The sequence below is a fragment of the Montipora capricornis genome, chromosome 2, assembly GCF_036669925.1.
Source record: "Montipora capricornis isolate CH-2021 chromosome 2, ASM3666992v2, whole genome shotgun sequence".
NCBI classification, from domain to species: domain Eukaryota; kingdom Metazoa; phylum Cnidaria; class Anthozoa; order Scleractinia; family Acroporidae; genus Montipora; species Montipora capricornis.
The window spans coordinates 46,138,450-46,153,449 of record NC_090884.1 but is presented as its reverse complement, the minus strand read 5'-3'; the positions used below and the strand labels follow the sequence as shown (position 1 = coordinate 46,153,449).

Here is a 15,000-nt window from a genome sequence, read left to right as displayed (position 1 = left end):
TGATCTCAAATGCATGTTTTACAATTGTAACAGTCATCAACTTCTTGCCATTGTTTCGTCCATGCATCATCATAGAGTTAACCAATCGCTCCACAATGGGACACTACATAACAAAGATAAACAAGAAAAAAAAACAGGTTCAAATTTCAGACTCCTGTACATGGAACACCTTGGGCACCACATCATAACAAGTGGTACCTACAGGTCACAAAGTTTACTAACGCTATAAAATAAAGAAACTCTGTCAGTAATGTACCTGTGCCTTCCTGAACCTCTTTGAGGCATAACGACCTGCAGTGTGAGGGAGATAAGTTGCATACTTCTCCTTGACTGCAATATAGTCCTGCGCATTATAAAGGAAGAGATGTAAAAATGATTACAAAGAAAGAAGCTAGATCATTCTGACAAGTTGTTTATCAGGCCCCAGTTGTTCGAAGGGTGGATAACTCAATTGATTTTGCTATTGCTTATCCGCTGGATACTGATTTATCCAGTGGATAGCGTTATCCACCTTTTAAACAACCAAGGCCAGAAGTTTACAACACTATTGCTAATTAAAATTTCAAAACATTGTGTACTTCCAGAAAATATTCATACCCCCCCCCCCCCCCACTCCATGGAAGGGATTTTACCTATGACCCCCCTCTGAAAACCTGCTTGAACCTTGAAAATCTTTATAGAACAGTTTTTTTAATTCAAAGTTTTGTCGAAAATGACGTTGCAAGCACCATGCCTGCATTTGAAAACATTTCAGCCTCGCACACTACATGGAATGTAAACAGACTTGTGTGAATGGATTTACATGTTACTCGCTATCATTTAGAATTTCCCTTAAATTACATTTACTTGGACTTATTGTAAATCGTTCAAACTTTGCCTATTGGTTGTTCATCTTAAGGGAATTTAAATTTTGTAATAAAAAAGTGGGGTCTCCACATTTGTTTAGGAGCAGGAGCACCTTGAAATACCCAATAATTCCTTAAATCATGAGCTTCAGAATCGTTATTATTTGAATCGTTAATGCCATGTCTTGTGAGAGGAGAAAAAACTTGGGAGAAAGCAAAACAAGAAATATAACTATAGATATACTGTATCAACTTCAAGGAATAATTAAATATATGTTTCATCATAAAAACACTCATTTCCAGTCGACCCTGATTCAACTTGTTACTACCATGCAGCGATCTCGAGGCCACCATATCTGTTCAATAAGTTCACTTTTCCACTCATTATTTATTTTTCTGTAATAGAAATTTGTATATATTCCTGTTATTGGAAGAAGATGATTGCTTGTCTCAGAAAAAGAGAGAAAAACTATAGGTCACCATACTCGTTTACGAGAAAATGATGATTTATCTCTCTCACGACCCAAGCCGTTTCTGTACATTGTATGTGCCTGCGCTAATGACGCAATAAATCATGCGCAGTAAGGATGCGGAATGCAATACAGGGGAATGACCTTAAAAATATATTTTCCTCCTGAACTATAATTGCTACTGCACTGTTTTCCTCAATCAAGAATCATTGTTATCGCTATGTGCCGATTCCGAATTTCTGCTAATTCAATGTTGATGCACTCTTTCAGTTCAGAAGCTATTTTTCATGCTTGCAATGACAACTCAAAAATTCGACAAAATCTTTCAGCTGAAATGATATAGATAGGAGTGACAGAAGTACCTGGTCAAGTCACGATTAACTCGTCTACTTTCCACAACACGCACTTCGATCACCAGCCACTACTCAGGGAAAATGATCGGACTCTAGCGGCGACAGAATATAGATCCTAACCAGCACAAAACTATTCATTTTGTGCTTTAAATTAGCAAAATTTCTTTTTGCGTTCGCGACTCAAGAAGCAAAATGCAAACAACGAAAATTGAGGCCGGTCTGGAAAAAAAATAAATTCAATGAGACAACCCCCCTCCCCACTTCAGAAATTCCAGGCCCTTTTGACCCCCCTACCCTCTGGAATTTCCAATTCCTTCTGTGGGGGGATATGGATATTTTCTGGAACTACTTTATATCCTTAAAAGCATTCCTAACAATTCTTACAGACATAAATACCCATGTACAAGTGAATCGTGAGCCTGCACTGTATATACAACAGTTCCTGTTTAGTGTTAAGAGGCTTTAACCCATTGACTCCCAGGGGTTCCCCATTGACAAGTAAAATCGTCTGGCGTTAGACAGAGTAAAATACTAAGCCTGGCCGGTTTAGGCCGGTTTGGATGTCAAAGAGAATTTTTCAGGTGCTAAGAATAAGGTAGACAGGCATGGAAAGTTTCAATATGAGGTTTATCACTATCATGAACTCGATTGAACACCACTTTCATTAGAGTGGATGTCTCCTAAAAATAATGAAGCACCAAAGAAACTTCTCTCCAATAAGCGTCAAAGAAAGAAAGAAGACAGCGGTAACTGGGAAAAATACATGACACAAAAGGGGAGTTTCAGTCTTAATTTGCAGTTTTTCCAGTAATCAGTTCAGACTGAAATAATGATTTTAATCCTGTTGCTGTACACTATAAATGAACCTGAAACAAGGGTGCTTATAAAAATTATACCGGTAGTCTGAGACAATAAATCTAAAAGTACTTACAGTCAAACTGATGTCACTGACTTGAACATCATCTGTACTCCATTTCCCAAAGAGTTTGATATCTTGAACTTCAGGTGCTACCACAGCAGCTTCATCTCCATCATTACCCCAGTCCTCAGACATGATGGCACTGGAACTGGAAAACAACCCCAATTATACTACTGTAGGAAGTACTCTTAAAACTATCATCAGATACCACAACTTTAGTGTATTTCTTGATACAGAATAATATACCGGGACTATAATTTCATGTTTTCTGCTACATGTATATCACATGCTCTTTGAAGACCACAACTCACAAAAGTAAGTTTACATTCACATTACAACCTGGTGGAAAACCAGTAGACTTTCAAAAGTCCTTCGTCTCATGGGCCGTCCCATGTGGATAGCTCCCTCTCGCGACTGCGTCGCTCACTCATCTACTTCGCGTACAAAAAAATCATGTTTCGCTCGCCAAAACATTTTCTCCTGGGATTCTTGTGAGGTCGACTTGTGGCAAGTCTAGAAAACCAGAAGTGGTTGGCACTACTCTGGTATAAGAACATTAACCCATTGACCCCTACGAGTGAGACTTGACAGATTTTACTCCAACGCCAGACAATTTTACTCATCAACTGGGTGCGTATAATAAAAATAATAATAATGATATAAAAATAATAATAATGATAATGACTTGCAAAGTTACACATATTCAAGTGATAAAAAGGTCATTATTTTATTCTCTTCAGCTACAACAATTTCCCCGTGCTCTCATTTAAAACTTTTGTGAACATACAGACATCCCTGAAGCAGCTGGCAGAATAAAAAAATTTGTACTTTTATGAAAAATGGGTCTATGAGGAAAAAATTAATAACTGATCCTTATGTGAAAGAATTCCTTCAAAGTTCAGGTTAACATTTTTGTATTTGAAAGATAATGCACATCCTTAGTAATATTGGGGTGGTACCCTTCAAAACTTGGCATCGGTAGAGTACATCATCACATTGCAAGACATTCAATGACACTCAATGTGCTGTTCCTAATCCTATGCAGGGCTTGAAATTAAAATTAAAATCCAGTAGCAATTTTGAAATTAAAATTAAAATCCAGTTGCAGTTTTGTGACAAGACACAAGATATAGTCGCAATTTCTCAAATGTCTTAATTGTTGCACTGTATTGTGTTGCCAGCAGTTTAACAAAACAAAATATGAGCCTGCAATAATTCTGTGTAAAGAAACCGCTGAAAATGGCAAATAATCAAATGAATGGAGCTGTACATGTAACATCCCAGCTACATGTAAATTGCTCTATATCTTCAGATTAAAAGAAAATCCACTGCAAGAAACAAAGTGAATTTCCATTTCTTTATTTATTTTTAACAAAAGTAGCTGCAAAGTGGCAACTGCTAACGCTTTTGAAAGGGCAATGGAGAAAACCAGTTGCAAAGGTGACTGTATTGGTCTCAATTTCGTGCCCTGCTATAATAGCATTAAGGTCTAGTTCCTGTAGGAATGAACTTCTCATTTTTTCCTACACTAAAAACCCATTCATTTCCAAAGAGTTGAGGATGAGACCTAGAACTCTATTAGAATTTCAATTAGAGTGGTTGGGCATGTCTCATCTTATCTCCGTGAAAATTGAGATATTTGATATAGGACAGAGAGGGGCTGTTCAAAGCCAAGAGTGTTGCTATGGTTACACAATAAAATGCACCTTCTTATCTCTTCTAAAGGTCATTGCTTGTGCCAAAATTTAATAGAATTGCTCTAACATATTTTTATGATTTTAAGATTGATATCGGAAATCCCAATTAAGCAATCAATTACATCATCAACCTCCTCATTCTCAGAGTGTAAAACCTAAACACCTCTGAAACCAAATTAGACATTTCAAAAATGCAAACATTACAATTCAATCTTATTTCAGTTATTTTAACCTAAGCTACTGTAGCTTTGGAAAATTTATTTTTATCTTATGATCAACTGTAAGTTCAAAAGGGGAAACAAAGTCCATATCATTCATATTGACCAAATTGATTGCTGGTATTTTGTAACACAGTCACTTCAATTCGCACCTCAACCACAAACTTTTTCATGTACATAACGAAACAAATTTTCCTACAGGTTGTTTCATACTGTATTATTATTCTACTGCCTCGGAAAATTACAATTCTTCAGGTCTTAGAGGCATGTTTCCATACAAAGCATTTCATCCAGTTTAGCAGAATTGATAGGGAAGAAAAACTAAATTCAAACTACTGCATTTAAGATGGCAGTCTTTTTCCTTGAAACTAGATTTGACTCTGGTAGATTAGAGAAGATGCATTCTTTTGCTTGTAGGTGTTTATGAGAGAGAACACTGTCTATATCTGCTAATGTTCCACACATGAAGCTAATACACTGATTTTGGGCAGCCAATGTGACATTTGTAAAGCCTCCTCGATGTAATAGGTACATGTATTTTCATTGTTCACTTCAAGTTGACAACGTAACACAAAGGACAAAGATGACAGGGGGATACTGCTATACACCCTTTTAATAAGTCTAATATATGCCGTTTTCCGCTAATGACGTCGAACTCATGCTTTCAAATTTTATTCAGAAATGTACAAAGGCTTAAAACTTTTCCGATTTCTTTTGTTGTTTTCAGCCTTCGTACATTTCTGAATAAAATTTGAAAGCACGAGTTCGACGTCATTAGCGGAAAACGGCATATATTAGACTTATTAAAAGGGTGTATAATTTGACGATGATTACGGTAGGCCCTGAGAAAAATACTTATGATCCACGAGTATTACATGGGTAATATGCTTTGTAGAGCATTCACAGATGCATCATCAATCATCATGTGCATCACTCCCAGCTTATTCCCCCAGTGCTGGATGCGAGAACTGCGACTCCCAGTTTAGTCCCCGTTTATTGGAGGACCAAAATAGTGTGAGTATGAGGCAAACGTCCCTGCAATTCCCCCGCTCATGCTCAGGATGGGGGTGTCCAGGGATTTCAAATAAATGCTACCTTATTGGGCCCAAATCATCTAGAAATTGGGGCTAATTGTTTGTCATTTTAATGAAAAGAAGACACCAAGAATATAGACTTTAAAAGTCTATATTCTTGGTGTCTTCTTTTCAGTACCAATAAAGTGAGGTTTAAGACAGAGTGAGATAGCTTATGGCTTTACATTCGTTACATTACTGGACAATATGACTCATTTAAATTCTAATTGCTTTTTTTTAGGATGGTATTTTCACTGTTGTCCTTGGCGTTGTAAACACTGTTGGTCACTCTTTAATTATCGAGCTAACATTATTTTGTATCCAAGCCTTTATCTGAATCATCAGTACATCAAGATTTCATTTTTAAAATACCACCTCATACAAGGATATCGTCATTATGGATTGCACTATGCTTGAAATTGTAACACGAATGAAAAGTGTCCGCCATCTTACCTTCAGAAACCGAAGAGGAAAGGCTGATAGAAGCAATGAACACGTGTTGTGAAACTCCGGGGTGGACCCGAAGGTGAATAAAATACAGGGGCTCCATGCGAGGGGATATTGATTTGCGACCGATCATTGACTTTCAAAGGAAGGCGTTGCCGACGAATCAAATCACGTGACTTGCCGCCATCTTGTTGTGCTGAAGTATAATCGAGGAATCTGAAGAGGATTGAACGCGTATTATCGATCTCGCAAAATGGTTTTCTTTGAGACTTGCGGCCCTAATGAAGCTATGGTGGTTTCAGGTATCTTTATGATGTTTTTATATTTGAATTTGAGTTTTGGGTGGTTTGTTACAGAAGGTTTGAAAGGGGAAATTGACTTCATTTCGCAGGTGTTTTCCTTGAATGATCTTCAGAAATGAGAATGATGACGATGTGTTTTTAATGCGTTCCTTTTTGCAGGCGTTTGTCACAACAAGCCAGCTTTAGTGACTGGTGGCCGTATATTCGTGTGGCCTTTTGTTCAAACACTTCAGAAGTAAGAAAAATTATTGCATGAAAACATTCATGTTCCTAACTGATTGTTAAGCTTATGTTAAATACCATATTTTTATCATTTTGTCATTACATGCAAAGCATGAAACGCAGAGGCACGACATTATTCCGTAAACAAATACTACCCTTCTGATAACACAGATAGATTGAATTTTTAGGCCGAGACACACAAGGCGATTAGTCGCTGCGGCACGTCGCGGAGACAAGTGAAAACAGCAACGCCTCGTGTGATAAGGGTAATTTTGTGAAAATCATTGTTGCTGCGGCAGAATTTTGTCGTTGCGATCAGTTGACTGATCGCAGCGACAAAATTAGCGAAAGCAGCGTTGTCACAGCTTGTGTACACTTCCGGCAACAGGTCGCTGCGACAAAATATAAAGTAGCAGTCAAAGATTATGAGAGTGCGTTCGACGCCGTTACTTAAGTATATAATTTCACTAGCTGAATGTCAGCCTCTGTCAATTCCTAAAATCAACGTTTTTCATCGATATATCATAGTGTCAAAGTCCATGCCAGTTTAGGAGGTATCCTATACAAACTACGATTTGTTGACACGTTGCGTGACAGCGTCAGTTCCGTAGACTCGCAAGTTTATTAGTCTAAAATATTTACATTTATTAACTGGTATTGTTTAAGTGTGAAAGGTAATTTGTAAAGGGAAGCACAAATATCAGCAAACATTTGCAATCACATGCATGACTGATTTGAGTATTTTCCCTGATGAATAAAAAAGTATTTTCGTAATTTGCCGTTCCTTGGTTCAGGCTCACTCTTGTGGATGTTGCCTTCAGATTACTTTTCCAGGAATTCCAAATAACATTCCGCCGCATAAGACTACGCTACATGTATCTGTTGCAACTGGAACTAATCGACAAATACGATCAAAATACAGTTAACCGGTGGCTCAGTTGGTTGAGCAGCGGGCTGCCATGCGGGAGGTTGTGAGTTCGACTCCAGCCAGACCAACACTCAGGGTCTTAAAATAACTGAGGAGAAAGTGCTGCCTTTGTAATAACATCGCAAATGGTTAGTCTTTCAAGTCTTTTCGCATAAGGACTATAAACCGTAGGCCCTGTCTCACATATATCTTTGATGTTCATAAGTTCCTTGTTGGACGTTAAAGAACCCACACACTACTCGAGAAGAGTAGAGAATGAATTTCCTGGTGTTGGAGCTGTCCTTCATGAGTGTATGGGTGGGTGGGTATAGCAGGTCCACATCAGCTGTGCAGCTGGCAATACTTCAACCTGCTGGAACAAATAAATAACAAACAAACAAACATCCCAAAACTGTTGAAGCATTTAAATTCATCAAAATCCAACAATGAGAGGGAAGCCTACAGCGACTGAATTGAAAGAAAGATCCAGCGCAAAGACGAGCTCACATGGCCTGCTCACATGTTTGACACGTATCTGATCACATAATCTTAGTACCAGTTTTCCGACCGGGACATTCCCATGCAAAAATCAGCCGGGGGTGGAGGGGGGAGGGGGGGATATTTTGATGTCCTTACAGGAATGTTAAAAAATAGTGCGTCCTTACACAGGCACACCAACTTCATAAAGACACATGGCACAGGATGCAAAAAACCCAAATTAGTCTTGCGAAGGCAATGAACCAATGAGAGAGCATCATGTGGTCTGCCATATTGAATGAGGAAACTAGTACACGTTCCCTCTCATACGAAATCACTGCGTGAGCACCAAGCAGGCGTCGTGTCGCAGTGATTTGTTTTGCAAGTAGTACACATGGCTCCAGCAACTTGTCACCTAGTGTGTCTTGGCCTTTGTAGTTCGTTGTGAAGGATTTTCAAGCGTGGATTTACTTTATTGTAGTGATGCATGGAAACGCAACATTCCGTCTACATGATTAAATTGCATCATACAGAGCTCATAGGTGATTGGCCATCTAGGACTTTCTTTCAGAATGCTTGGTTTGTTTTTCTTTTTGCACTAAATGACCTCTTTTCTGCACTGTGTGACAAGGAAACTGTATTTCACTTTTAAAGCCATTCAGAATTGAGAATATTTCCTTGTATATTATTATAACACAAATTATTTACGAGTGTCACCCTGAAGACAGACTGGGGTCATTTAAGTCAAACTGCAGTCGTCAAAGTGTCTGGATTTTCTATCTCAGTACTAGTCCCATAATGTGCATCCCAAAACAAGGTGTGATTCCCAATGCTCTCTTTTTGAAAAAAGAAGAAAAAATAAGTATCGTCATTCAATCATTTTGCTCATAGTTTCACTTCTTGTTTATGTAAGAATTTTACTGATTTGGAAAATGTGTCACAGGTACCTAAGATTATATATTATAGTCAATGGTGAACTTGTAAGAGATGGGAGCTTTCAATCCCAATGCATAAGGGTAGGCAGATGTATTTAAGACCCCATGAACATGATAAATATTTCTGTGTTTGCAACAGCTAGCTTTCAGTATCGTATTATGTAACACATACTGACATTGTTTTGTTCATCAAATTTGTAGGATTACGCTCAATACCATGACATTAAATGTGGAATCTCCTCGAGTATATACTCGCCATGGGGTACCAATTTCTGTCACTGGAATTGCTCAAGTGAGTAAACAATGAGATCCAGTCTTTTAATCTAATCCCATGACATTGAATGTTGAATGTCATTGTGTTTACACTCATCATGGGGTACAAATTCCTGTCACTTAAGTGAGTGAGCAATGATGTCCAGTTTGAGGAGTTTGCACACAGCGTCAAGATCACCACAGAATACTATACAGGCCTTCTGACAGGGAGCGTGGGTGTGGGACCGTACAATTCAGAAAAATTAAGCAAAATCTTCTGCAAAACTGAAAGATTTATTGAAATTTTTATTACTACTGGCTTTTTACCATAAAAACAATAATCGACAATTTCCTCACTTTACTCGAAAAAAACGTCAAGTGGTTGTACAAACAACAACATGTTCTTACTGTAGCTTGAGCCATCTTGGACTCTAATCTACTTCTAAATAATGATACAGATTATTTAGACATGCATAACATGCATTAGGAGATTGTAGTGCATTATAGCCTAAGGGCGATTGCCTTAGTGTTTTTGCTCAGCAAATGCTTCAGAGTCATATTAGTTTAAATAAGTCCTAAAATTCAGTTTTCCAAGTTTTGAGAAATTTGCACTGGTCCGGTAAAAAAAATGGCATGATATGTAGAACTCAGTGCTTGCTTTGACAGGGAGCCAGAGACCAAATATTAATTTTTGTTTGCCGCAAAATTGCACTGTCCCGCACATTCATCTTTTTACTCCTACAAAATCCCTTCAAAATCCTGCACATTTTCAATTTTTTCCCATACCCTGTCAGTCCATAACTCGATGTTGAAATGTATAATGTGTAACACTAGGAATGTTAATTAACCAAGGCTGCTGTCAGAACTAAAGATAGTGAATCCAGAATGAAATTACCAATAGTTTATTACTTTATTCTTGTTGGTTGTTATAGTACCGTGCAAAAGTAAGTTGACAGTCTCGACTCGATCCTTGCGCAAACCGAGGATCAAGAATCGAGTCAAGTATCAAGACTTGATTCACTCGAAATCAAACTTGATCCTCGACACTCGATGCTCACTAAATCACGATGCAAAACATTGTCAACATTGTCAATTATTCATACTCGATCCAACTTTCGCAAAAGCGTTAATTCTCGATTAAAATTAAATAACAACAGGAACTGCTTAATAAGAAAACAAGATAGCTGCTATCATTCCTGTGAGTCCTCTCTTCAAAACTACAATTTGATCTTATGTCATGGATTAAAATATAAAAGCAAAACAGTGAGCTTTACCATGCGATGGATTTTAGCGTGAAGCGAATTTAAATTTCTTATTTAAATCTCTTGTCCTGCCTTTTTTTGTAGATAATATTTCCCCGATTAACCTGATCCCAGTTGTTGATTTTTCTTGTAAGCGAATAAACACACAAGGCCGGGCAATGAATTTGGGGTCTCGAGCAAGTCATTATAATTACAGAATAGTTTTACGTTCTAAGAAATAGTTTTTGTAAATCTGAGATTGACGTACATATATACAGAGGACGTTTGTTTCCAGCAAGGTCTGCTACTGCAGTGTTTCCGATGACATGTATCCAGTAAGGTCTACGAACTGCCTACGGAGTAAACTTGAAATGCCACTCTGGTGTATAGTGTCCAAGACTGTTTACAGTCCGTGTGATTGTCAAGTATGCTTTGATCATATGGACAAAGAATAATTATTATTACCTCCTCCACAATCGCACAGAATACATGTAGGTTCAAAGACTTTCTTCTCTTGAAATACTAAAGAAGTAATTTTCACTAACAAGCTACATTTTAGGTTGCAGCTAAATTGTCGGCGGATCGCGCTCTCGATTAGAAGCCTACGGAGGAAATTTGGAATACCACGCCGGTCCGATAGTGTCAAAGACTTTTTACAGTCTGTGAGATTGTTGAGTATGCTTTGATCATACGGCCGAAGAATAAGAATTATCCCCTCTGCAATCACACGGAATAGTGTCGTTCCACAGGCAGCCCAAACTCGGTATATGATTTAGAGACCTTGTGTGGGAAAACTAACTTTGAGCTTACAAATGCTAAAATATGCTGTAAATGTAGAAATTAACTTCACTTACCTCTACGTACAGTTGTCCTCATCTTTTCTGTGCAATCAGAGCGCAAACTCTGTCCATTTTAGAGGGATTTGTGGATGTCATTAGTTCCATAAAGAGTGTTTCAAATTGTCTAATGAGAGTGCAGAACGTAATTACGATCGCCATCAAGCTATAACGGCCGTAGCCACACATCTAGCTGAGCACATGGGAAGATTATAGAAAGGCAAAAAATTATTTGGAATTTATCCGCCAAAAATCACTGTGTGGTCCCGGAGTGGAGTTGATGTGATAGGAAATTTATCTGGCCTTAAAGCTGTGGTGTTTTTATGGCGATTATCCGTTGCTTTGTGATGCGAGAGCAATTTGTGGGACAAGATCGCCATGAAGCACCAGCCTTTCTTGTCTTTATGGAACTAACAGCATTGTAAAAATTCGTAAGCTACAAACCCGTCTGAAACTGACGCAGTTTGTGCTCTGATTGCACAGAAAGACAAGGACAACTTTACGTATAGGTAAGTGAAGTTTATTTCTACATTTACAGCTATTTTAGCATTTATAAGCTCAAAGTTAATTTTCCCATACAAATTCTGTGAATAAGAATTATTGTATACCGAGCTTGGGCTGCCTGTGATCGTTCGTTGTGATTTTTGCCCAATTTCAGCAACCTGATTCAGAAGAGGTCTAAATTCGCTTGGTTTTCTGCCTTACTCCCAAACAAACATTCTCCGAGAACATACATTCTCCGAGAAACTTTGCCAGGCTTTTCTTTTAAGGTGCATTTACACCACAGAAAAATTTGGGTCAGGACCCGTCAAATAAGCAGTGTGAAAATACTGGAGTTTCTCCAGGACCATAGGCACCTATGGTCTGGGGTCTGTGGTCTAGGCGCCTATGATCTATGATCTTTATTCGTATTCCCAGTTGCATTTGTGCTATTAGTCTGTTGAGGAATCAGTCAAGCGACCAGCCCATTAAATTCTTGATTCCTTCGACTTGATTCTCGACTCGATTCTCAATTGTCTTTCCTTGATCCTTGATCCTTGGTCCTTGCGAAAATCGATGATCAAGTTAAGAATCGAGACTGGGAAGAGACTGTCAACTTACTTTTGCATGGTACTGTACATTTTGTTGTAAAGCCTATCAAAAAGTGTAACTCCATGAATACAGTGTACATTAAATTTGCAACATCCATTGCCTCAAACTCGGACAATCCAGAATGAAAGTCATTGTCTTCTTGTTGCTAGTTACATGTGATTACTCACATAGCCATATCACGAAATACAGTAAATTGGAATATCCATTTCTTTTTAAAACTTGAGCTTTGTAATGTGAGATATGTTGAGTGAAATAAAACTTGTAATTTTCCAGGTAAAAATTCAAGGTCAAAATCATGAAATGTTGTATGCAGCATGTCAACAATTTCTTGGTAAAACTGCAGCGGAAATTCGAGCTGTTGCCCTGGAAACACTGGTAAGATAATGCCAAATTTACAACTCCAGATGCTTTTGAAGGACAATGAAATAAACAGTCAAATCCAAGTTAATTTTTACTGACAGGAAACAGATGCAGAAGAGATTAGTAATGGGCCTTATTGGCGTGGCAGCCATATTGGTCATAGACAATAGGTTTCGTACCCCGAGCCTCAAGTTGAAATGTTTGGGGCATGTTTCGGTGAGGCCAAAACAAAAGTTTTCAATCTCTCGGGACTTAACTTGGCCGTCATGTGATTAAGGCCCATTACGTCATTCATCACTGAAAGGGTGACAAGTAAAATCATCTGTTGTTAGACAGAGTAAAGTCTATTAAGTTTCACTCTCAGAATTGAAAGGGTTAAAATAATGATAGAATTAACAAAACAATTCCATTTGTTAGTCTGTTGGATTGAATCTGGGATTATAACTCTAGCTGCCTAAACATCAAACCATGTTGCTTTTCTGAAGTGACGTCAAGTAACATGCATGAAGTGGAAGTGAGTTTGTTTTACTCAGTAGCGACTGTGAGGTGAAGAAAGAAAAACGTTTAGCTGTTGTGTGTATCCTATTAAAGCTAATAACAATAATGTATTTTACTAGTATGGTATGGATCATCAGTAGTTTTAGTACCTGTATGTACTGACAGCTGACAAAGAGCATTGGCTAGTTTTTTGCTTAATTAAAGTACTTTAAAACAGATTCTATCAAACCTAAGACCAACATTCATTTTGACAATGACAACATGAAGTTGTCTGAAATGTGTTCATCAATAATTTAAATGTGGTGTTTGGCAGTGTTCTGTTAAAAATTCCCTCTGAGAAAGGGGCCATTAGACACCTTTTTGATACAGTCGGTCACTCTACTCAAACCAGCCGTATTGAAACCCCACGCCTTGCTTATTCATTTTGCAGCAGGGGTCAACAAATCCAACTATAAACTGTTAATGCTGGTTTCCATATTGTTTTAGGAGGGTCATCAGAGGGCTATCATGGGCACAATGACTGTTGAGGTACTGTTGACATGCTTTGTATAAAACCATAGATTCTGATTGCTACTTGCCAAAAATGACATTCTGGTTGACCAACGAATTAATTTTCTTCCAAAACAGGAGATCTACAAAGACCGCAAGAAGTTTTCCAAAAGTGTGTTTGAGGTACTGGAAAAATTTTAGAATTTGCTGTCCTGACAAGAATAATATTATAACAACCACCTATATTTGCACCTCTTTGAAGTGCATTGTTACTAGGATACAAATTGGTTTTGCTAAAGTTACTGGTAAAGTTCAGTTTGAGCTGCCTAGAATAAAATATAAGTCGATAAGACGTTGCCCAAAATTGTGATCAGAGCCAAATTTCACCAGAAGAACACTGTGTTCTCAAGAAAATGCATTTTTTACAATAATAATATTTGGGGAGGATGAAAGGTGGCTAAAAAATTGTCTAGCCTTTTGTTATGAATTTGCCTTCAGTTTTAGCATAATTTATAACCCCAGGACAAATTTTTGAATGAAGTGTGCTAAATGTGATATATTATAATTAATCCTGACCTCTTTTCTAAAGGTGGCATCATCTGATTTGGTAAACATGGGAGTCAGTGTAGTCAGCTACACAATAAAGGACATACGAGATGATGAGGTGCAAATTATTATTTTAGATGTGGCTTACATGTTACATATTCCTCCTTCTCCTTGTCGTCATCATTATTGATCATATCAAAGAACTTTACGTTAAAAAGGCTACCGGTAACAAAATTGTGATTGATCATTATCTTCTTTCCCCTGTCATCACATTTACACAGACAATAGCGATAAATGTTAACAGGATATATCCAAATGCAATGTTAGCAATGATAACATAGCACAAAATCAGACCATCTTAACTTGATATTATTGAATTTTAACAGTGTAAATGTTAGTGTTTCTCAATCACCATGACGAAAGACAGAAACTAGACATGACAATGTTTTAACCCAAGTTCTGATTCTAAATGTGTAAACTGTAAATGTTTCTCAATGTTCACAGCTATTTTGGACTGATCCCTGTAGTCTCTGTGTAATTGGAATTTGAGATTTTTATAATAATTATTTAGACGTTTTGTTTGGTCATTTCAGGGCTACTTACATGCACTTGGCATGGCCCGGACTGCACAGGTCAAAAGAGATGCCAGGATTGGTGAGGCAGAAGCAAAGAGGGACTCTGGAATCAAAGTAATGAATATTATTATTGTGAATAAGAACAATAATAATTCATGTCATATAAAGTATGAAAGTATCTGTGTGTTGTCTGTGTTACATGTACATGTCAGAGCAGAAGCAAAAGAGGGAACACTAACCCATTGA

The 15,000-nt window shown here is 37.8% G+C and overlaps 3 protein-coding genes across 3 annotated transcripts in view; 2 read left to right on the top strand and 1 right to left on the bottom strand.

Moving 5' to 3' along the window:
• LOC138024088 (small ribosomal subunit protein uS7) overlaps window positions 1–2,758 on the bottom strand; it is a 9,735-nt gene extending 6,977 nt beyond the window's left edge. Inside the window, exons 1-3 of the mRNA XM_068871187.1 lie at window positions 2,600–2,758; window positions 257–343; window positions 1–103 (exon numbers count right to left, since the gene is read on the bottom strand). The exon at window positions 1–103 is cut by the window's left edge and continues 20 nt beyond it. Of these exons, the coding sequence (XP_068727288.1) occupies window positions 1–103; window positions 257–343; window positions 2,600–2,722 (313 nt within the window). The 5' untranslated portion in view covers window positions 2,723–2,758. The remainder of the gene's footprint in view (window positions 104–256; window positions 344–2,599) is intronic.
• The window catches only part of LOC138024113 (dual specificity mitogen-activated protein kinase kinase 7-like), a 336,186-nt gene that overhangs the window by 88,210 nt on the left and 232,976 nt on the right, over window positions 1–15,000 (top strand). The gene's annotated exons all lie outside the window — the stretch shown is intronic.
• LOC138024069 (flotillin-1-like) overlaps window positions 6,175–15,000 on the top strand; it is a 17,654-nt gene continuing 8,828 nt past the window's right edge. Inside the window, exons 1-8 of the mRNA XM_068871160.1 lie at window positions 6,175–6,324; window positions 6,484–6,559; window positions 9,067–9,157; window positions 12,560–12,661; window positions 13,631–13,672; window positions 13,772–13,816; window positions 14,223–14,297; window positions 14,773–14,868. Coding sequence (XP_068727261.1) covers window positions 6,276–6,324; window positions 6,484–6,559; window positions 9,067–9,157; window positions 12,560–12,661; window positions 13,631–13,672; window positions 13,772–13,816; window positions 14,223–14,297; window positions 14,773–14,868 — 576 coding nt within the window. The 5' untranslated portion in view covers window positions 6,175–6,275. The remainder of the gene's footprint in view (window positions 6,325–6,483; window positions 6,560–9,066; window positions 9,158–12,559; window positions 12,662–13,630; window positions 13,673–13,771; window positions 13,817–14,222; window positions 14,298–14,772; window positions 14,869–15,000) is intronic.